Source organism: Myxocyprinus asiaticus, chromosome 45, assembly GCF_019703515.2.
Source record: "Myxocyprinus asiaticus isolate MX2 ecotype Aquarium Trade chromosome 45, UBuf_Myxa_2, whole genome shotgun sequence".
Taxonomy (NCBI): Eukaryota; Metazoa; Chordata; class Actinopteri; order Cypriniformes; family Catostomidae; genus Myxocyprinus; species Myxocyprinus asiaticus.
Genome location: NC_059388.1, coordinates 27,197,547 through 27,220,060, shown reverse-complemented (window position 1 = coordinate 27,220,060; position 22,514 = coordinate 27,197,547). Strand labels below are relative to the sequence as shown.

General features: G+C 37.6%; 2 protein-coding genes across 2 annotated transcripts; one reads left to right on the top strand and one right to left on the bottom strand.

Moving 5' to 3' along the window:
* Positions 1-9,733: 9,733 nt before the first annotated feature.
* Positions 9,734-12,597, top strand: LOC127435084 (39S ribosomal protein S18a, mitochondrial-like). The gene is made up of 6 exons (XM_051688254.1): positions 9,734-9,899; positions 10,164-10,195; positions 10,428-10,532; positions 10,661-10,784; positions 11,946-12,021; positions 12,123-12,597. Exons 1-6 carry the CDS (start codon positions 9,752-9,754, stop codon positions 12,265-12,267), a joined length of 630 nt encoding a protein of 209 aa, XP_051544214.1. The 5' UTR covers positions 9,734-9,751; the 3' UTR covers positions 12,268-12,597.
* Positions 12,598-12,642: 45 nt separating this feature from the next.
* Positions 12,643-20,516, bottom strand: LOC127435080 (radial spoke head protein 9 homolog). Its single transcript, XM_051688244.1, has 5 exons — positions 20,213-20,516; positions 18,909-19,077; positions 17,362-17,491; positions 16,713-16,859; positions 12,643-13,013 (listed from the first exon to the last, which is right to left on the bottom strand). Exons 1-5 carry the CDS (start codon positions 20,449-20,451, stop codon positions 12,853-12,855), a joined length of 846 nt encoding a protein of 281 aa, XP_051544204.1. The 5' UTR covers positions 20,452-20,516; the 3' UTR covers positions 12,643-12,852.
* Positions 20,517-22,514: the final 1,998 nt, after the last annotated feature.

Sequence of the window (22,514 nt, the reverse complement as noted above, 5' to 3'; positions counted from 1 at the left end):
TATGTTAGGCCTATTTTCAATGTTTGTCTTGTTCTACAAAAATATTTTTTATAGATTTATTTCTCAAACAATACAACTAAATAGTCTGAGTTACAAGTGAATATTTCATACATTTACTGAAAAAAACAGTCAGGTCAAAGACAAAAAAATTAATATGAGTGAATGAACAGCAAACATACACAGGAACTTAAAGTTGGAAAGACAAAGAAAAGGTTGAACATTTTCATTCCTAGACCACAAGCTCTCAGGAATCTGTTGGCCACTGTGTTGATTGAGATGCCCCTTGCATGACATTACCGCTAATGGGCAACAGGATTTCAGCGAAAGCATATGCATATATTTGCCTGAAAAAGAGAAAGGTGCAAAGTGAGGTGGACAGAGAAGAGAAAGAGAGAGGAAGTGAGAGAATGAAAAGGGTACATGAGGATAGAGGCTGGCGGATGTGAAGAGTTTGGGCAGAGTGAGAAAGAGAGGGAGACATGGAGAGGCCTGAATCTCCTGAGGCTTTTCCAAAAGTGCATTGATTCTTTGAGAGGAGCCTCTGCCACTCTGCACGTACTCCCAGAGCCTCTCCAGTCGCCTGGCTTCAGTGTGGGAGCAGAGAAGAAAGGGAATGAGAAAAAGAGAGAGAGAGAGAAGGAGAGCAAGGGCAGAGAGGGAGGGTGTGAGGAAGGGAGGCAGAGAAAGGATGAAAGAGAGACATTTGTTACTGTGCGGATGGGTGAAATTTCACGTCGCTGGCAATGCGATATATCCCAGATTTCTGATCAGACAGGGGGTCGTGAATACACACTGTGGATGTTATGAATGCTATCATTCATGTATCACTCCATCTGGATTCGGACAAGCAGGGAAGTGTCTGAAAAGGCTTTTTCTGATGAATAAGGTCTGTGATGAGGCACTGTTTGAGTGTGTGTGGGGTTGAGTGTAGTAATGCAAAATGTAATGAATGTTTGTGTCGTGTATGTGTACACGTTCATTCTGGGTGTAGTGCATCCCAACTATAGTGTTCTATAGAGTGTACTAGAGCAGTAGAAGTGTATATTTGCTGAGCACTTAGGTCTAATTTAAGAATAATTTAACTAATGTCAGTCTACTTTAAAATGTCTTAATTGAGTTCCCATAATGCAACAGCTATGCAGCAAAGTTACTCTGTCAGCAAAGCCTCTTAGAGGTCACCCTCTGTTAATTGAATACCAAAGATATTCTAATGTGGGCAATTTGGGAAATATAAAAGTCAGACAGTCAACATGAGAATAATTATGCAATCTGTTGTATAATTTTTACTTGGGATAATGTGCTCTGACATTTTTACCAGACTCCTTTCCAACACAGGCCAATTAGCAGGACCTGATGGAGTCAAACAGAGAGTATTAAGCTCTTATCTGAAAGCATCAAATTAACCATAATATCTGATTAACGAATACACAATGCTCCAATTCTGCTGAAATCTGCAATTTTTTTTTTTTTTTTTTTTGCAGAGTTCTGCACGTGCAGATTCAATGAAGTCCTGCTAATTGGGCATTTTAAAATTAAACACTCCCAAAGTATCATGCAAATGGCACAATACCAACAATATACTACTATGCCTTTGCTGGACAAGGAAGACTTCCTTATGATTATTGCCTGTATTAGCACTCTGTGACCTCCACATGGCTTTTTATGTTTTGTCATGTTCATCAACCCCCACATGTTTCTGTGGTGCTTACCTCCTGTGCACACCCATAACTTCTCACTGTGACACTGAATCAACATGGAGCCATTGTCCTCCACCTTTGTCTGAGGGGATGTCAGTAGCACTCTTTTCATCATCTGAAAATGATCTGATTTACTCCCCTTCAGTCCATATTTAGATTGCCCGACTGTTTGGGAGCTCCATATTTCATTTTAATATCAAAGCCCATGAGAAGGTGGCCAGACACTTTAAATGCCAAATTTTTTACAGCTTGTTTGTCAGGGAATGTGACTGCTGAAGGGCTGGTGACCAAAGGAATGAGTTTGGAGAAACAATGCATGCTTTGTGTAGCTCAACCTACACACACACACACACACACACACACAATACAAAAACCCTGATCAGAAAGCCCTATTAGCACCTCCTTGTTGAACTGTTCTCACATTCGGGATCCCAAAAATAGGCCAACATTTTGACTACTTCTCTCAAGTGCCAATATAGAGATGTGTAGACACAGATGTGCTATTAAGCACTATTTTTCACTTATTTTTCCAGAACTTGACACAGGATCAACACCTTACATCATGCTTGCTAATATATTAAACAAATTAACTACAACTACAACATTAATAAACAAAAAAATTATAAATTTTTTTAACAAAGTCCTCATTTACAAATACACATATGTTTTACAAAAGGTTCTTCTCATAGAAACAGTATCCGAAGTTCATGAAAAAGGTTTCCCACCATTATCCTCACAAGATATAATGTCATGACTTGTGTGTGAAGCTGAAATTTCCTACCTGGGTTCCCTTTCCTCTATTTTTAGGACATCTTGACCTCTTTCAGGAACAAACTACATCACTTTCATCAGTAAATCAAGAAGGAAATACATAATAACAATCAAAGGGCTTGACCACCATGCCATAAGAGCTCTCTGAATGATTGGTTTTGTTTGAAAGTACAAAAAGAGCCCATTATTCACGCACTAATAATTCTACAGAAGGTGCCAGAAATTCAAAAGGCCCATCAGATCCAAAGGGCACCAGTCTAAAAGGCCAATAACCATGCGTGCAAACTTATGTGCTCGTTCACTAAAGAGGTGACCTTGTTAACATCCATTTCCATCAGTGCTATTGAGATTTGCAGAGGACTGTGAAAGAGGGGGACAAGCATTCTCATTTCCCTTAAAAATGAGGTGACATTAATGGGAAGGTTTTTTTTTTACGTAACTTTAATCACACTTAAAAAAGGATTCTCTTTGTGAGGGGTGAAACCTAATTTGTGAGCTACTTTATCACCTGCCATCAGTAAGATGGTAAAGAACAGCTTTCTGGAAATACAAACCCAAGGCTTCACTTTAACTAACACATCTAGGCTCAGAATAAAAAGAGAGCAAAACATTTGAAAACTCTTTGATGTTTAAGCAATATCACACAAGCAAGAGTGCAATATGTCCCTACATTTACACTGCTGTGATTCGGCCACAGGCACGAGGCCGCAGGTCGAGTGCCATAGGTAATCACAGCAGTGCTGATTTAGGGCCATATAGCACGATTGAGAGTGTGATATTGCTTATATACAACAGTTCAATGAACAAGTAAATTGAAAAAAATTAGGAAAAACTGAGTACGGTCATAAAAACGCATTTGTGCATGGAACTACTTGCTTACGCGACGGATCAGAATCTGCCATTGCTAGTTCAAACCAAATGATGCGTCCAAGCCTTCGTTAGTGATTAAAAAATGTCACTTCAGAAATAATATCATGGCTTGTGCTGTTTATAACAAGTTATTGGATAAACAAGGATGTATGTGTGTGTGTGTGCGAGAGAGAGAGAGAGAGAGAGAGAAAACGGAGCATGTGCGATCACCTGTTGCCACACCCAAGCAGAGATGCTGTCAGCTTTCTGAAGATCAGCTTTCTCAGTGGAAAAATAGCCATCCAAGCGGGTGTATTTCTCTCTATTTCGTGGTAGCCGGTGCACCAAAGTTTTCACTATAGAAAACGCAGTCTCCTCCGCCATTTTAAACAGCACATCCTCTCCAATGTGGAAAGTCCAGAAAGGTAAGCGCCTTGAGTTTTGTAATTAATCAGTCTGTTGTGTCTCTCAGCTGTGATGAACCTTAATGCTGAAGTTGTTCGTTTAAAGCCGTTTAAAGCGATTTCCTAGCTTTAGTAGTGTAGTAGTAACATGAGCGATCATGGAGCACCGTTGTATGTAAACACTGGCTGACGTAGATTGACTTCACGTCACCTAACTGGCTCATATTACACACAAAAATGATCTTTTGCCTCCACCTGCTGGCTAAGATACGCAATGTCACAACAATATTAAACGTAAAGAGACAGATGGCTCTTAACACATCTGCACTGCTTTTACACTTTAGTTTAGAACAGCACGAACACAAGCGGAGTGATACACACAGTGAAACGTCCGAGTGCTGATGCTGGTGCTGACCATCAGTGCGCATGGAACATCTCTCATCCAATCAGATTCGAGGGCCGGAACTAACCGTTGTATATTTATTTATAAGACAGGTATACTCGCTGAGAAAATCTGTTTATATGAGGGACATAGGGGGTCAGCAAAGAATACTACCACAATAAAACAATGGAAACCCAAGGCAAAACACCTGCATCTCAACCATTCTATGAGAAAGTCAGGACATGTTCCTGAAGATTCAGATATGGGAAATTCACAGCTTGACTACATCATCACTCTTCAGCTTGAGTGTTTGAAACGCAACACTACTTCCGGCTTAAAGTAAAAAATATGTCACATCGACACATATTATAAGATTATTTACTTTGACATATCCCATCAAGACACTGTAGATATATTTGAGGCAATTTCTCTCTGTAAGTACAAAAATCTATGAATGTTACACAATGTGAAAATCGGCAAACATCTGTGAGAAAAGCAGTTCCAGACCACAAGCCCTCATAAATTTAGAGGGAAGTCTTAGCTCATACCAAAAACTGTAACCTGAATCCTACCTTTCTGCTCAGTCAGATCTCAAATGAATATGATTTATGAAAAGGATTCATATTTAAAAGCAATTCAATAAAAAGCTAGTGATGCAATTGTTTCCAGTGCAAGAATGTTAATAGAAATAATAATGTAATGTGAGCATTTTTGAAACCTCCTGTAAGTCTATGAGTGATGTTTCATCACAGGGAAAGCTTTGATCATTTTCTTGCATTTCAGTTATTTAATTTAGTGATCTATGCTAAAGCCTAGTTTACAAGCTGCTGTCTGATTATTATGGTATTTCCAACATATGACAAAAGCAAAGTCTCTGAGATAAGTGACAAACAATCATTGCCTTTGCGCATTATTCTGAGTATTTCAAGTATATCACAGTCAGCACAAGTCATGTTAAGATGCTCCTGGCAGATACCTTTGTGCAGTCAGATAAAATGATGATTGTGCATTTTGCCTTCATATCATGTTATATTGTTTCATGTGGAGCTAGAGTAGGTAGTAGATAAGACATGTAATTTGGTGAATCTTCTGTTACTGTAAAGCTAAATAAACTGAATGTCACGGTATACAGTCATAGTTTTGCCTCCACAGGTTTCATGATCTCAGAAAAGCATGAAGTCGTACACTGTCACGCAGCAAAAACTAGGCGGTAGGTCTTTACAAGGTTAAAGCTCAAACGGTATTAGATGAGGTTTTTGCTTATGAAGAACAGAAAGATTGTGGGGTATGTTGTGAAAAAAATTCCTGTTGCAATTAAAAATCCATTCAGTCCAGTCTCTACACTTGTTTCTCAAGACAGTAATATATAATGTACCTCTAGACTTACCTTGACAATGTCCTGAGAATCAGTTAATCATATCACATTTGCATTAGGCACAGAGTCTTAATTAAGGTGAGACAAAATATTACAAACAGTCAAGATGCAGCATGCCAGGATTGATGTGATTCTTCACCACTGAAGTTAAACCAGGCATGATGTGTCTTGACTTAATATTCGAATGTACACGAGCACGAACACATTTGTAGGCTACAGTAGCAGTTTTCAAACTTTTTGACGCCCCATGATGATCCCCTTGACGGGGAACCCCTTTCTAAAATACACATGTCATGTACTTAGATCCAGTTAGAGTGTTTGAGAAACGCAGTAATTGTGATTAAAAAAAAAAAAAAAAGCAATATTGTGTTTTGAAAATGAAAGGGATAGTTAACCCAAAAATGAAAATTCTCTCATCAATTATTCACCCTCATGCCATCTCAGATGTTTATGACTGAATTTCTTTCTTTTGCAGAACACAAACAAAGACTTTTAGAAGAATATCTTAGCTCTGTTGGTCTTTAAAATGCAAGTGAATGGTGACCAGATCTTTGAAGCTCCAAAAAGCATATAAAGGCAGTATAAAAGTAATCAATATAACTCTAGTGGTTTAAAGGGTTAGTACACCCAAACATGGTTTACTTACCTTTAAGCTATTCCAGATGTGTATGACTTTTCTTCTTCAGCAGAACCTAAGTGAAGATTTTTATAAGCACATTTCAGCACTTTTTGTCCATACAATGCAAGTATACATGTAACATCAGTCTGCTGGCTAATTGACATAATAATAATCCACATTTTCTGTGGACCCAAGTTTGAAAACCCCTAAGCTACAGCAGAGGAGAATATGATTGAAAAACATTACAAATTACGGCCTGTTCCACACACAAAACTATAATTTGGCTTCAGAGGACGAGACAACATTCTTAGAAAAAAATCACCTTCGTATCCATGGAAGAAAATAAGTCATACAGATTTGATGAAAGAATTTAAATTTTTTGGAAAACTATTCATAGTATCAGGCTTGATTGCCTGCTTTTTCTGTGAGTCAGATAATTTTTAGGACAGTTTAAAGGTGCTGCCTGTAAGTGATTTTAGCCGTAGAATTTCTACAAACTGAGCCTTTGGATTAGCCACGCCCACTTTTCCCAAAACCCCGCATTTCAAAGATACCAAATGAGCTTTATTGAGACTGACACGAGCAGAAATGGTTTTCAAAAACAACAGCAGCAAAATTGCACACTCAGCTGACAACTGCTATGAGCAAAATGGCAAAAAAGTGGCATTATGCCTCAATTTTCCCAAGTATATCTGTCTGCATCCCGCAACACTACAAGGACCCACTTCACAACATGTCCACTACACATAACTATTTCTGAGGGCGTTTGTACAATTTCTGCTTGTTCAATAATAAAAAAAAGATATAAATGGTAAGATAAACATTTATCTGTTGTTTTCTCCAGTGAGCTTTCAAGCTAATCAGTTAGCTTTTAGCTTAGCATACCGCTAGCTTCTTCACCTCTTCACTTTCATTAAATTTCTCCTCACTGTCACCAACTAGTGATACAGTGGTATGACTGAATTCAAAAGAACTTTTAATTTGCAGTATATTTAATGATTTTTCAAACTTTTCATTTTTTAAATCTTTGTGGTTATAGTTAGGTTTAGAGTTATGGATAGGTGTAGGTGTATGGTTGCTGCGGGACTCCAAATAAACACAACAAACAGTGTATGAATGTGGCATCCAACTGTTCCAGGACTTCAGGATTTCATTGGGTATTTGGAGGGGTGTAACTTTTAGTGGGCATGTCTTGTAGTGGCGTGTCTTGTAGTAGTCTTGTAGGATGCAGACAGACCCCTCTCCAATAATTCGCTGCAACTACAATACTGAGAACATGCTAAATTATTAGCAGACAGAAAACGTCATTGTCTGCGGCCCGAGGACACATTTTTGTTTGCCGTTTACAAAGTCTAGAGTAGTCACAGAGACCGGTGAGAAATCTCAGGACACTTATTTCATTAATATCTTTCAGGGAGTAGTAAAAATTGTTGCATACCTTTCCATGAACAAATCGCTTACAGCACGTTTAAGTCAGAAAACTTTTTATAAGGTTAAATAATTAAATTATTCAGGGAAAAAATTATTTTGGACAACAAATAAAATACATTAAAAAACCTTCAGTAACAGTTAAGCCAATTCTGAATTGCTAACACATCAGTGGATGTCAACAGTGGCGCCTGCAGCTGTACAGCCGTATGCAAGTGCGTACCATGAGTGATTGACCTGAGAAATATTTGCACTCAGAATACACCAATCATGAAATGTGTCCCGTCTGCTGGTTGTTTACAAGAACTAGCAATGCCCAATTTGCAAATTAATAATTATCTTGAGTTGGTTCTTTTCAGTGAATTGGCAAAACGGGCTTGCATAACGGTCTGAATCAATTCGTAATTTAGTACAATTCGTTCGGACCGCTCTCTCACCGAATCATTTGGAACAGTTTCTCACACAGTATACAGTATACGATATTTACGAATACAGAGAACAAACAGCGCTGGATACAGTGGAAATGTATTTAAAATCAATCACTTTTTGAGAGGTAACTCTGAGAAACTTCAGTTAGTGCTGTGTCATGCGAACAAGGGGCTGTTCAAACCAAATGTGTTTTTGCGTCCGCTCACGCTGTTTTTCAATCGTTTTCCATGTAAACATTCGCTAGATGGATGTCTTTTGACAACTGCGTGACGTTTCACTGTGTGTTAAGCCTCTTTCATGGGAGCGCTGCATTTTTAGACGCCGTGTCAAGTTAAAAAGAATTTCAACGGATAATAACGAGTCTCGAGACACCTGCGTTCTGCTCTGTTCGTTGTTGTGCGTTTTGCTTTTTTTGGTCGCAAGAACACGTTTTTTCTGATCGCTTACTGGAAGAAATGCTTTAGCCAATAGTTACAAGAATGCTACTCATACTAGAAAAAAAAAATGCTTCTCTCAAAGGGGCCGTTTATACGACAACGTTTTCAACTAAAAACGGGAAACTTTTTATGCGTTTTGGCTGTTCGTTTACACGACAATGGCGTTTTGGGGCCTGAAAATGCAAACTTTTGAAAACGGGTTTCCAAGTGCAAGTTTTTGAAAATGATGCCGTTATCGACTCCATGTAAACATACAAAAACGCGAATTTGTGAAAACGTTGTTGTCATGCGCACGCGTATTACGTGTTCAGTCTATAGGCATGCGCGCGAGACATTCAAAACTACAATGGCGGACTACAGGACTGTGTTTGTGCTGCTCAAGATTTTGAGTTTATTGACGCTTCTCCAGCAAAGTGTAGATTTACTGCATCACTATTACGAACAGCGATCGCCATCTTCATTGTTTGTGTTCACCGCTCTGTGGAAGAATGCTTATGTGCGCAGGCACGAAGTGTTTCTTTACAAAGTGACATCGCCAACTACTGGCCTGGCATGCATAATACAAAGTTTTTAGTCGTTTTCGTGGATCCGTGTGAACGGGGTCGTCTGTACGCTAAATTTTTCAAAAACACAAAGGAAAGATGTTTCCATTTTTAGTACATCGTTGTCATGTAAACGTACCCAAAGTCACCAGAATTAAATGCTTTGGTGTTGTTTTTGCAAAAAAAATAATTATCCTGGGGGAGCATGCCACCGGACACCCCTAGTTACAAGGTTGTATTGGGCAGATTTATATGCGTACCCTCCGATGAAATCCTGTAGGCGACCATGGATGTCAGTGACAAAATACAATCTGCTTATTTTTTTCACTGCATAAATTCTGACTCACCTTTTTATCTGACTCACCTGTCTTTCAAATATCACTGGAAATGGAAAAGGACAGCTGCTCTTGTCAGAGAATAATTCAGCATCCCTCACATTCATTTGCCATGAAAATGTAACTAAAAACGTAAAGATTATATTGTTAGGGTCTAATTAATCAAACTGTAATCTACAAAAAAAAAAAAAAAAAACATCTTATTTAGCGCCGATTACCTCATCACGTCACACCTTCAGCCGTTACCTGTGCATTTCACTTGACATAAATATCAGTTGTGCTTATATTATTTTTCTTACCTGTAATTAATCTAGAATGTAGGTTAAAAACTGAACCTAGTGAAATGGATCGTAAGTGAATGCCATTATTCATGTTTTTCGTATCTTCATGTCTGAAATACTACCGAATTTAGTCTTCCCGCCACAACTGACAGTCACGTGCAGGAAATACGTCATCTACCAGGAAGTGAAGGTCAAAGACAGCATGGCGGCGCGCAGTGTCATGCAGTCTATAAGGGCAGGGTCCAGATCGTTTCACAGCAATCTCTGCTCCACGGGTTTGTTTCAGAGACTACCGAGTTTCTTACAGCTCTCGTTTCTGGGGAGCACGCCGTGTCGTGGGCTCAGGCATGGTGAGTTTGCGGGAGTTTCCTCTTGTTGCAGTGGGACGCCTGCACAACAACATCCTCATCATTTCAGATATAAGACATCTTATATCTTAGCTCATAACAGCTGCTGATCTATTATATTCTATTTTACGATATTATATTATATTATAGTATAGTAAAAACCTATCAATAGTTAAGTAACTGTTCAATTTATGTGTTGTGGACTCGCATTCCGAATATCCGCATTAGATGTCATGAATTCGTGTGTATGTTGTTTCTGTGTTACAGTGGAGGAGAAGAAGGAAGGCAAAACGACAGTTGTAAGTAGTACTTTATTTGTCATAGAGATTTGCAAGTTATCATGCTATTGCAATAGGATTTAGGTTTTGTACAAGTTTGGAATTAACCATTGAAGACCCCTATTAATCTGAATATTGCTCTCAATCTCTATGGTGTTTACAGCCCTGGATTAAACTAGCTGCCATTGTGTTATCCTTACAACCTCCCTGTTTACAGTAATCTAGTGATGCATCATTTTTCCCTGTTTATCAGATAGAGGGGGTTATAGAGCCTACATCTGAGCAACCTCAGCCTCCCAACCCCACTGCTCCATGCCCCATCTACAGATGGAACCTTCAAAACAAGTACAACTACACTGTAAGTGCTCATACATGCTAATTTGTGTGATTTTTGTACACCTCTGTGAAGGCATTCTGAACCTAGTTTCATATTTGAATGCAGAATGTGTGAATGAATCTCTCTCTCTCTCTCTTATAAACATGCAGGACGTCCTGTTACTCAGTCAGTTCATTCGTTCAGATGGTGGGATGCTGCCCCGGCGCATCACAGGCCTATGTGCTCAGGAACACAACAAGATATCAATTTGTGTGCAGATGGCCCATCGTGCAGGTGAGTTTATGCGTAGATGAGCTTTTTTGTTCCATCCATTTTATTTAAAGTGATTATTATATCACGATTATGAAATCTGGCTGTTGAGTTGAACTGAGTCAAACAAATAATTGGAATTATGGCAATTCATTGTCCGTTTCAGGGTTTTCACAATTATGATGATTAATTGTCATAAAAATACTTAAGTTGTATATGTGCTTCATACACCTTAAGAAGCCATTTTTAAATATTTAACGTGGAATCATGTAAGAAAAGAGGGACATATGACTTTATTAAAGGCTTTAAAAACGTAAAAAATATTGCACACGGGAAGAATGACATGAAAAATATCAACATATTTCCAAATACTAAAAATGCCTCTCTTTTTGGTCAACTTCGACCATTTTACATTTACACATTTGTTTTTTTGGAACCCAGCCAACCTGAATAGCTATTGTAATAACATATTTAAGTATGCAAAAGTAAAATATTTCTGTCCTAAATTCAGCACTTTCCCGCGTTATTTTAAGGCTCTCTGATTAAACCCACAAGGTGCGAGCCCTTATTGGTTAAAATACGTGAAACAAATGTTGAAGTGCAACCAAAGCACATTGCATTCACTATCAAAATCCTTGGGAGTTTGGCGTGAACCTCTGCAGACCGCGCATGCATCGGAACGCTTTTATTACGAGCTTCATGCGGTCCGCAGTGCGGCTCAGTCGGTCGGAGTTCCTATTTTGGAGAGCTCTCATAATGCAAAAATGTGCCGTTCGTGACATTTCTATGCATTTGCTTAAAATGTCCTTTATTTGTATAGTAAATGCGATTGGAATTTGAGTGCACAATAAACACGGCTATTTCAAATAATAGCTGTTAGATCAATACAGCGATCGGACGATAATTTAATAATCGCGACAGGCCTAGTATTTTATGAGTTGTTCCGAAATAATCAAATAGTGACCAAATTTCAGATTTTACGATGTGTTGTAGTCGTTAGATAAAGAATCATAATCTAATTGTTGTGAGTGCAAATATTTACACCCATATCAGTGACTCTGCTGTTACTCTTTTTATGTTTTGAAGGAAAATTATGTCCCTCAATTTCAGTAGATTTGATTCTAATTATCTGATCTCAAGTAATAATAATGATCATTTAACCAGTTTCTTCTCATTCCTTTCCAGGTCTCCTACCAGATCATCGACCCCGCTTGCCTGAAGGCCATGTACCAAAACCTAAGCCAGTCCCACCTCTCAACAGGTACGATATCTACTTTGTGCCACATAAAAATCAAGACTTGATTTAACACCAGAAAGCATATATTAACAATATGTTTTTGATTTGCTTATGGTCTGTTTTAGGTATCTGACACGGTACTCTGTGAAGTCTGTGAAGCCCATTTACAAGACCGGGCTGAAATGGTGCAAGATTAGAATGCCTGTAGGACATACTGCCCTAAAAAACAATGTCAGATACAGCCCCAAACCACTGTACACAAAGCACTGACAGACAGAGCTGCTCACCCTGTCAAAACAGTGACTTCATGTTTTTCATGGATGGGACGGTGGGATTTATGACTCATGGAGTGGATATATAAAACTGGATTGGCATTTTTTTCTCATTGTTCATTGCCTGGCATACGAGATGTAATGGTGATATCATGTGAATTGTTATTTGATGAACCATCAAGAAGAAAATTCAGAAATCCCTATAATGTCCTGAGATTAACTCTAGCCCTAACTGCAGCCCTCTGATTGTGCATACTGTCTGATTGTTGACAATACAGTATATTATCGCAAAGGCAGATGTGCAAATAAAACAGATATGTTTACCTCACGAGTAGCTGCTTCTGAGTTTGTATGGGTTTGTACCCAAAAAAAAGCAAGGTGCTCTCTCTCGTGACTGCCTTGGGGATGAAATATCAATGGAACATAAACATTTTGGGATTTGTTTTTATTACACAAAATAACAGGAAAGAAAATCTTGAGAATGTAAGGTCACAAAGTTAACGTTTAGGGGAAGGCCTTCAAAAGGTTGTAACACCAGAACTGTGCTATAGCATGAAGGGGAGGGTGCTTTGCTTTTTGCCAGCTATAACATGAAGGGGAGGTCAAGATTCATAAGTCCATCCCCCATGTAGATGTACCCATGCTGCGGGGTCTGGGGAACATGGAAGAAGGTGAGACCCAGCCAGAGCATGCTGCGTAATACACACACAGTGCCAACCCGCTCAAACTGCAGGCTCCATGACCCTACATAAAGAACACATGCAGTAAGCTTAATTTCAAACAAGAAACAGACTAGAATGATCCCAGTCTGCAGGATCAAAGAGAAAATGAGACAAGAAATGATTTTACATAAACTGAATGTGAATTATCAACATAACACACAACAAGCATTGACAAAATCCAGACTCTGATAATTTGACATAAGCTGAACAAAATCTGGAGAGAAGAAAATTGTGACCGAGAGTTGGCTCAGTTAGGGATGACTATTATCATAGCAGTGTATAAAGAAGAGGCGTTCAGGGGTCTTTCTGTCTGGGTGGCCACTGTATCCAGTTGCTGGTATTGGCTCGAACCCAGCACCACAAAACTCAATGCCAATGAAGTCTGTGTGTGCGTGAATCGCAGTTCTGTACATTCACTGAGAACAATGTTTAACCTGAAACATTCAAATGTCAGCAATAATGTCCATTGTCAGACTCCGCTTTATTATGAGTCAAAATATTTAATGAGCAGCAATTCTATAGACCGTTCACCTAAGTATGTTTCTTTAGGTTCGGGCAATTTTAGCACTATACACTTCTAGAAAGCAAGTCTCGATAAAAAAAAAAAGAATTCAGGGTATGTACATGCATTACAGGACATTTGTCATTTTTGTGACCACAGTGTCATTTCCACCATCTCAAATTCTGCCTTGTGTTTTATAGAATTGGAAATTATAGTGATGGAAATAGCATTTTTATTGTATTTGAAGTAAAATGGATGACTTAATTGTGTTTCCAAGGCTAATTTCATAGTTAACATTTTGTGTATCCTAAATACACACAATTAAATATTTTCACACTTCTTGCAATCTTAATTGGAAATGACGTCTAAAAAAATATTCTAAAGAAAAAATAGTTTACCTTGTAAACTAAGTAATTAATAACCAAGTAATTGTCTTTAAAGAAATATTCCTGGTTCAATACATGTTAACCACAATCGACAGCATTTTTGGCATTATATTGATTACCACAAAAATTGATTTTATCTTTCCCCTACTTTCTTTAAAAATAAAAATTAAAAAAAAGAAGCAAAAAATCTGGGTTACAGTGAGGCACTTACAATGGAAGTGAATGGGGCCAATCCGTAAACGTTAAAATACTCCTGTTTCAAAAGTATTTTCACAAGACATAAAAAATATGTGTATTAACATGATTGTAGTGTGATAAAATTGCTTACTAACTTTTTTGTGTTAAGTTATAGCCAATTTACCACTTTGTTGCCATGACGATGTAATGTCAACAAACCCTAAACCCCTAAAATGACTGTAAAAATGTCTATTTAAACAACTTTACAGCTCAAATAATACATGAGTTTTAATATAAGTATAAATGTAAATACTTTTATAAAATATAACAGATTTCTGCCTTTAAACCCTCCAAAAATTGGCCCTATTCACTTCCATTGTAAGTGCCTCACTGTAACACCGATTTTAGCTTTTTTTTTAAAGAAAAGGAGGGACGAGTCAAAATAATTTGTTGTGGTAATCAACATTAAGCCACAAATGCTGTCAACTGGCTTAACTTGAAATAAACCCGGAATATTCCTTTAAAACATAACTAGTCACTTTGTTGTCTTGGGTAACAAGTTCGCTTCCTTTGGGGAAAAACATTTGTTTGGTGTGGTGGAAATGCCACCCTATTTGTGAATCAGACTTAATTTTTGAAAAATAGAAATAATTTTCACAAAATAAATATTGAAATTGTTTATTTCACTCTTTGTTTAGGTTATATTTTTTAGGTGATAATTTGTGTTTTTATAATAGAGTTTCATAGTTTAATGTTGAAAGTCTGGATATAGGACAGTAAAAATGCACTGACATGAAAATGCCCAAAGTTGAAGAAAAAAAAAAAACTCCATAAACAATGGAGGAAATACATGGCCATCGCATTTTACTAATTATAATAGCCGATTTTGAGAATGATATGTGGCAACTGGACTCCCCAAGCACCAAGTTATTGAGACAGGCATTCCCAACAACTACAGACACTACGGTCTGACAGACTGGGTCCATCCATCTGCAACAAATGAAAATGTTTCCACCCCATTGTTACAGTGATATCTGGCTCAAAAGTTGTGTGGTTATACAACAATTTCTGCATTTCCAAGTTCTTTGGAAATGTAACCACTTTTTCCTGTCCAGGCCATATTCAGTGAAACCTGAGTGAAGCTGAAGTGCGGCAAATAGCATTCATCAAGAGAGCTCTTTCCCAGTATCTTTTACCCACTACCTAAGGTGTCCAGATGAACCTGTTCACCTCTAGAGACCGGATTGTGTTTTTTTCACCTGATTGGTCAAGGAAAAAAAAGAGGAAAGTGTTACACAGAGCAGGAAAATCCCCTCTTTTTGAGGCCCAAGCCAAAAGACCCGCTCTACTTTTTCAAAACACTTTGTCTTCAAAGACGAAACAAATCAGCTTAGCTGGGTATTGCCTGAGGTGAGCAGCTATCCCTTAGAGAGGGAAATTAAGAAGGACAGATCACCGCATTTAATGAAACAGCTGAGATGTTTCTAACACACTTGAAGTCTGGGCATGTCTCCAGTTGGATGACCGGGTCATCAAATTCTCTTCTGAGAAACTAAGTGGCATTTGCCTTCTAAATCCGACAGTCTGACAGCAATATTCCCTTTGAGGACATGATTCTTGTCCTCTAATTCTTGTAGTCTTTGATGGGTTATCACAGACTTCTCCTTCGTTGTCTGTCTTTACAGTTTAAGGTCACATCCAGCAAGAGGTCTTAATCATGCTTTGAATGCTCTATGAGGCTTCTAAATCCAAGGATAATTCCCAAAGTCATAAGCCAAAGCAGTGTTTTCTGTCAATTTCAAGGCTCAAACTGATGCTTTTGTGATTTGCTCAGTATAGATTCCATCTGGTTAAGATTCAGGATCAGCAGAACAAGATATTCCACTAGGAACTCTACAGATGCATCAACGTTAAACAATCTGTATTAGTCTGTAGCCTGGCCAAGCAATGGGTAAAGCTTCATGAAGCGTGTTTGATGAATATCTTTCAGCAAGCTTGTGAGTAGACCAAGTTGGATGAGAAGAACCACAGAAGAACAGTTTTCTGAACAACTTTTTTGTTAGTTGCTACCCAACTGACAAACATGGCAGAAAACACCAATATATATGAAAGGGGAAGCCTGATTTATTGTTGATGTACTGTAGAAATGGCAACCGCTTCAATGGTTCTTCTCAGAAAGGATAGAAAAAAAGAGTGTTAAGGAATGAGAACAATGGGATCTTAGTCTGCAGAACAACACCCCAGATGTCTTGGCTTTAGTTTAGCTTTAGGCAGCTGCCAGATCATATCTGTCATTAGCCCAGGGAAATCCAGCTACGGGCAACATGGGATACCTAACAGAAGGATTCTAACAACCTCATCATGTTTCCCACCACTATTAGGACTGGCAAAAAAATGCAATCTGCATGTCAGCATCATTTTTTGGAAATCATGGTAGTGTTAACAGGTGTTGTTTACCTTTGAATTACAGTAATAATGTCTAATGAAAAAGGGGAGTTGGGCTTTTGGTGCAAATATTTCATTGCAGGGTTTGAGGGTGGGAGTTGAAGATGTCGTTCTGAGTTCAAGAAAGAATATTGTGCCTGAAAATAAAACCACACAAAGAACAAAGCATCACACAAAATGGTAATAAATGATCAGACTTGCTTTTAATTACCTTTGGGAATGTCCTCACTCAAAGGATCTAGAAAGTCGAGAGCAGGGTTGAGGTCAGCCATTTCCAAAATAGATTTCTTCTTCAGGTTAACTGGTTCACGAAAGTGCAGGTAGTTGTGCAGTTTTGCAGCCTCAGAGGGATGTAGACCTGTGAAACATGAATATATGTGTTTCATATTTATGAAACAGTATGTATAATGCAATGATAAATATTTAGTTCTCACATGACCTCACTACTTTGCATGTTTAAATTAGATGGTAAGTGCTGTCCAGTTATCATTTTGAAAATAAAATGGTTATTTGTACTCCAATTTTGTGTAAAAATATCTTAATTCTTATTCCATATACCATACATACAGAAAATGTGCATATTTCACAGTAAACATCATGTATACTGCAGCAATACAGTAGTATGAATAGTATTGTAGTGTTATTTCAAACATAGCAAAAGTCTTAAGAGGATTAAGATGAGAGTTGCTGTAAATGAGACCAAGATATTTACACACACAACTGACATGATGACATATAATCAGCAGAATACAAATACAGAATTTAGTCTCATACACACAGCTGCTTCTAATTTCCAGTAGAACATTTATACATTTACACACACACACACACAAATTGGAAGAGCTTGGCTGTAAGCATACCTCCAAAGCTTTGGTTTGTCAGCACTTTGCCTCTGGGACTCTTGACAAATGCACCACGTGGCACCACGGATACGTCTTTATCAATATTAAACACAGTCGTAGCCAATCGGCTCTCCTCATTCACTTTTACCTACAGGAGCATCAAAACATTAACAATCAACAAGCCACCTGCATTTATGGTATTTACTCCAACGCTCACCACCACAAATAAACAGAAAACCGAATAAATGATAGGCTAACAGTTCTGTTAAATCAAAACATTACCCGGCTGACATAAACACCACATTCATGACTCATGCTTTTTTTGTTTTGTTTTATTCTGCTGAAGCTCCCACATCCCCCAATATCTGAAAAACACTTTGAATACTAAAAATTAAAGTCAAGCTCAGAAAGGACATATCGAAGTATGTTAAAAGTAGGTTGTATAGAGTGCAACAGTGCCTGCCCACTTTTTCAGCCATGTCGGTTCAGGAAGTATTTTTCCCATTCATTTTTCCCATTGACTTTTCAAAAAATCCGTCATAAAAGAGTTGTAAGCCATGAACCAAACCAACCAGCTCCGAGGTGAATCACAACATTACAAACTTTGATTTGAAGCAAAAAAGTGTTTGAAAATCAGACATAAAGACAAAGGTACAATGCTGTGTACTTACCGTCTTTCATGAGGCACTGACTACAATCCCATGAAGCACTGTGAAGGATGTCGCTGAATAAAAAAATATGTGAATATATAAAACTATTGATTTTAAGTTGTTCATTAAAAGTACAGAATCATAATATTTCAAGTTTATTGCAAAATATTCTGATATGTACAAATAGATAAGTAGTTAAAGGGTGAAGAGACACCAACTTGATTACGTCATTCACAGTGCGTCATGGGAGTGGGCGGTCGTTCCGAGGTACGTTTCACAGGCTTGGTTGGACACGGTTCTCTGATTGGTGGATCTTTCTTTGCTGTACCATAGGTAATGTAGTTGTTTACCATAAATTCTGCTATCAAACACGATGTTTAAACAATGAAGATGAAATAACGCAGTTGGATGGCTTCATCGGAAGCATATACCATCGATGAACAACCTCGGAGCTCAAGGTAGGTCTGTCTTTAAAGGTTTATAAGTTATCATTGAAACTCAATTAGTCTATGGAAAAATGAATAGGATTTTTACTTCCAGAACAAGACTGTTGCGCTCTATTAGGGGAAGGGACATTTATATTCTAGAGAGTATTTGATTGGGCAAAATGAGTGAGTGCTGCATGAGCCATCAATATTTTTGGTCCGTTTTCCAGAAGATAAAAAATTTAATTTTTAAATACATTTTAGGGGTAAACTTGCATTTAGATTAATTTAAAGTTAACAGACATAGACTAAAAGCCACAAAACTCTTTAAAAGACTTCCTTCCTCAACAAGTCCATGTAAGATATACCACATAAACTAAGACAGATGGGGGGAAGGGTTTAAGTATTCTCCTTTTTCCAATTTCCAGAGATGAAGCATGCTTATTATAGCCCCATCTGTGCCGTGTAAACCACCCGCCCCTCCTCTCACCGTGACCTCCTCCTCAATGGCTTCGTCCCCCTCTCCTTGAGTGCGTGTCTCTGTGTGCTCGTATTCATGGGACAGGTCGCCTGTGAATCGCCCCTGTGCTGCTAAAGCCACATCTGCGATCATGGACTCAGTGGCTGGAGGCAGCAGGTGCCAGTCCATGCAGTTTAAACTATTAAATGATAAATAAATAAGAACAGGCCTAATAAGAATACACAGACATAGGTAATGAATATGTATGTTATCTCAAAGACTAGAATATTGGCACACTGTATCTCTTGAATAAAAATAGTATTTAAATTACAAAAAAAAAAATAATAATAATCAATTTTAAAAATGAATAATCAATGGTTTCTGTAAAAAAATATTTTATTACAGTGTAATAAATATTGTAATATATATATATATATATATATATGTACACGTGCGCAACCACACTTTTTTTGAGGGGTATGCAACAAGTAACACTAACAAGTGTACACAAATAACATTATATTTTTCTGTTATTGCTATTATCAAATGAAACTTGATGCCCATCTGACTTGCCTGAGGTTGGTTTCACAGCACTTATATTGACCATTTTCCAGTCCCAGTTTAACATCCTTTTATTACACAGTGTCCACGCTTTGCACTGCCAATCTTGTCAATCACCTTTGACTATAGCCTGCTCTAAATTTTGGAAAATCCGATGCATGTGTTGTGTGCACATTTTTACGTTTGATTTTCTGTTTATTGTTATCAAAAATAAATTAATTGCAAAATAAAATAATAATAAAAATTATTATTATTATTGCATCCATGAATTAATAGCCTAATATAAAAATAGTCTAGATATCCACATCTGATTGACCCATTTAAAATGCTAAGACATTTTTAAGTTAAATAAAATTAAATCAAATAAAAGTTTATTTAAATAAAATTCATCCTTTCATTATTGTTTAAAATTGTGCTTTTGGTTATTTGTAAGGTATTATGGAGATTTAAAAAAGTATGATTTTGGCGCCCCTATGCGTTCCATATGTTGCATGCCCCATTTTTGTGCCCCTGTGTGTGTATATACACACACACACACACACACACACACACACACACACACACACACACACACACACGTGTATACTATATATATATATATATATATATATATATATATATATATATATATATATGAATTATTGTCATTTTAATCTCATCTTTATAAGTTAATATAACTGTGTAGTAAACTGAGCAAGTTTTAGCTGTTAGCTGTTTATAAAAAAAAACAAGATTTTATTCAAATTAAGAGCAATAACAATGTGATGTCCTACCTGTACAAAGACTTTTTGTTTTTCATTTCATCCTCTCCAACCCCGTGAGCAATAAAATAGTCACATTTTACCCCCAGAATCTTCCCCCAAAACAAAACCCGGCTGAACTTGTAGTTTCTCTTCAGTATGACAAGAGAGGTTTGAAGAGCAGCTCTCTGCTCACAGCTCAAAATCAAACCATTACCAGCAACTAAATCCAACGAGTAATGCAAAGTATCAGAGTCCATCTCTAAAACCATTCAAATAAACAACTGAATGATTTGTACTTGTGTAGTTTGTTGTCTGACTAAAGCTAGCAAGCTAATCAGCCTCACTCTCCAGCTGCTATAGGGTTGCTAGGGTACACAAAAGCCCTAGTGACCCGTTACCATAGCAACTCATGGACGTTGGAGGCACAAACTGAAATGTGCAAATTGAAAAGCTCTGTGCTAATTCCATTTCTGCGCCCATAAAAATAATATTTTTATATGTATTATTTATTTATTTATGATTTTAATTAAAGGTGCACCAAGTCATTTTTTATGCATGTCGTCTTGGACTTACACTGACACCTAGCGGTGTGGATGCAGCATCATTCAAACCCAATAGTTTTCAGTTACTGATGCCTTTTAAGAAATTAAATATTCACAGTCAGTTTAATTAGTTTAATCCATGAGTGAAAGTGTCTAGTAACAGAGAGGTTACTAAGATTAAAGGTGTTGTAAGCTAATTGTTTCATGGAAAGTTATGCAAAAATATTCCTACTCCCTGAAAGATTTGACTGAAATAAGTGTTGTGAGATATTTCACCGGTCTCTGTGACAAAAATGTGTCCGCTAACCGTGGACATTGACGCTTTCGGCCTGTCACTCATTTTGCGCATTCTCATTGTATTGCAGTTTTTGAATTATTGAGTTTCCTGCCATTTTTATGCCATGTTGCTTGTAACAGTTGTCATTTGAGGGCGCTGTTTTGCTGCTGTTGTTTTTAACAACCGTTTCTGCATGATTATGGTCTCAAAAAAGCTCATTTCGTCATTTGGGATCTTTGGAGTTCAGGGTTTTGGAGAGAGGGGGCGTGGCTAATCCAACGGCTCAATCTCGCGGATGTAGAATGGCTAAAATCACTTCCAGCACCTTTAAGCGAGCAGTATTTGGCTTGTCATGTGATCATAACATGGCGGCCCCCATGAGGGGACCCTCTCCATGAATAATAAAAAACTTTTTTATAAGGTTACTGATATGACTGAAGTCCTCATCTCATGTGAGAGGAAATTATTTTATATGTTTCAAAATAACAATTCATTTCTTAAGGAGTACTTAAGAACTTTTTTTAATGAGGAACTTTTTACTGAGTGCACCTTTAAAATTAATAACTTCATCCCTTTAAAATCTTTACAGATTGAAAAACTGAGAAATGAAATAATTTTGGCATATATTTTTAGGGTCATTGTGGTGACAAGAGATAAGAAAGTCTCTATTAAGACTTAGAAATTTAACCGGTCATTTTAACTAATTTATTTTAAAATCAGAAATCTTAGCACATGTGCATTTTGTAGAACTGTAGTCTGATTGAATGATGTCTTTGTGATTTAAGGACAGTTTGTGGTTTAAAGATGCTTCTGTACTGAGAGAGACAAACAGGAAGCATCTGACACAGCTGGCAGGTTGTATGTTCTGTCCGACCTAATGCCCCTGCGTGATACCAACAGCTTTACACACTGTATGTGTCAAGTGCTGTTAACACCAACTATAGGTGACGGGAGAAGTCAGCTGCCTGCTGTGAACTAATCCATGTGTGTGTGTGTGTGTGTGTGTGTGTGTGTGTGTGTGTGTGTGTGTGAAAAGCAATTACTGTGTCAGGACAGGATGATACACATTACTGTATTACAGAAATGAGAATCATTATTAATAACTAATGAATTTGTGACAATGCTTCATTGTCATGAGAATAATGTCACAATGCATATAATCTTAATGGTTCTAACGCACGCTTAATTGTCTTTGTGTAAAATGTATATACAGTATATTTTTTGGAGATGGGATGAATTATGCTCTTTGCGAGATTCACCCATTTTGCCACTCACATGTTCACACATTTTGTTTTGTTCACCTTTATTGGTCTATATGTCTGCTCTGTAGCATAGGCTTTTTTCTGCACTTTTACAAACCTGACACGTAAGACCAAAAACCTTGACAAGCAACATCCGTTACAGGTGTCATGTATGTAGCCTACTTAAAGCTCCAGCACTAGGACACTGAGCATGAGTGCAAGCTGATATGTCTGCATCACTGTGATTAGCGACAGTACTTCAGCGATCAAGG

What these genes read in the sequence shown, in the direction of transcription:
- LOC127435084 (XM_051688254.1), top strand. Translation starts at nt 9,752, where the DNA reads ATGGCGGCGCGCAGTGTCATGCAGTCTATAAGGGCAGGGTCCAGATCG. An exon ending in AGGAAGGCAAAACGACAGTT is followed by an intron (nt 10,196 to 10,427) that starts GTAAGTAGTACT and finishes CCTGTTTATCAG; the next exon opens with ATAGAGGGGGTTATAGAGCC. An exon ending in CCAGTCCCACCTCTCAACAG is followed by an intron (nt 12,022 to 12,122) that starts GTACGATATCTA and finishes GGTCTGTTTTAG; the next exon opens with GTATCTGACACGGTACTCTG.
- LOC127435080 (XM_051688244.1), bottom strand. Translation starts at nt 20,451, where the DNA reads ATGGTTTTAGAGATGGACTCTGATACTTTGCATTACTCGTTGGATTTA. An exon ending in AACAAAAAGTCTTTGTACAG is followed by an intron (nt 19,078 to 20,212) that starts GTAGGACATCAC and finishes ATCATTTAATAG; the next exon opens with TTTAAACTGCATGGACTGGC. An exon ending in CCATTGAGGAGGAGGTCACG is followed by an intron (nt 17,492 to 18,908) that starts GTGAGAGGAGGG and finishes ATGCTCCTGTAG; the next exon opens with GTAAAAGTGAATGAGGAGAG.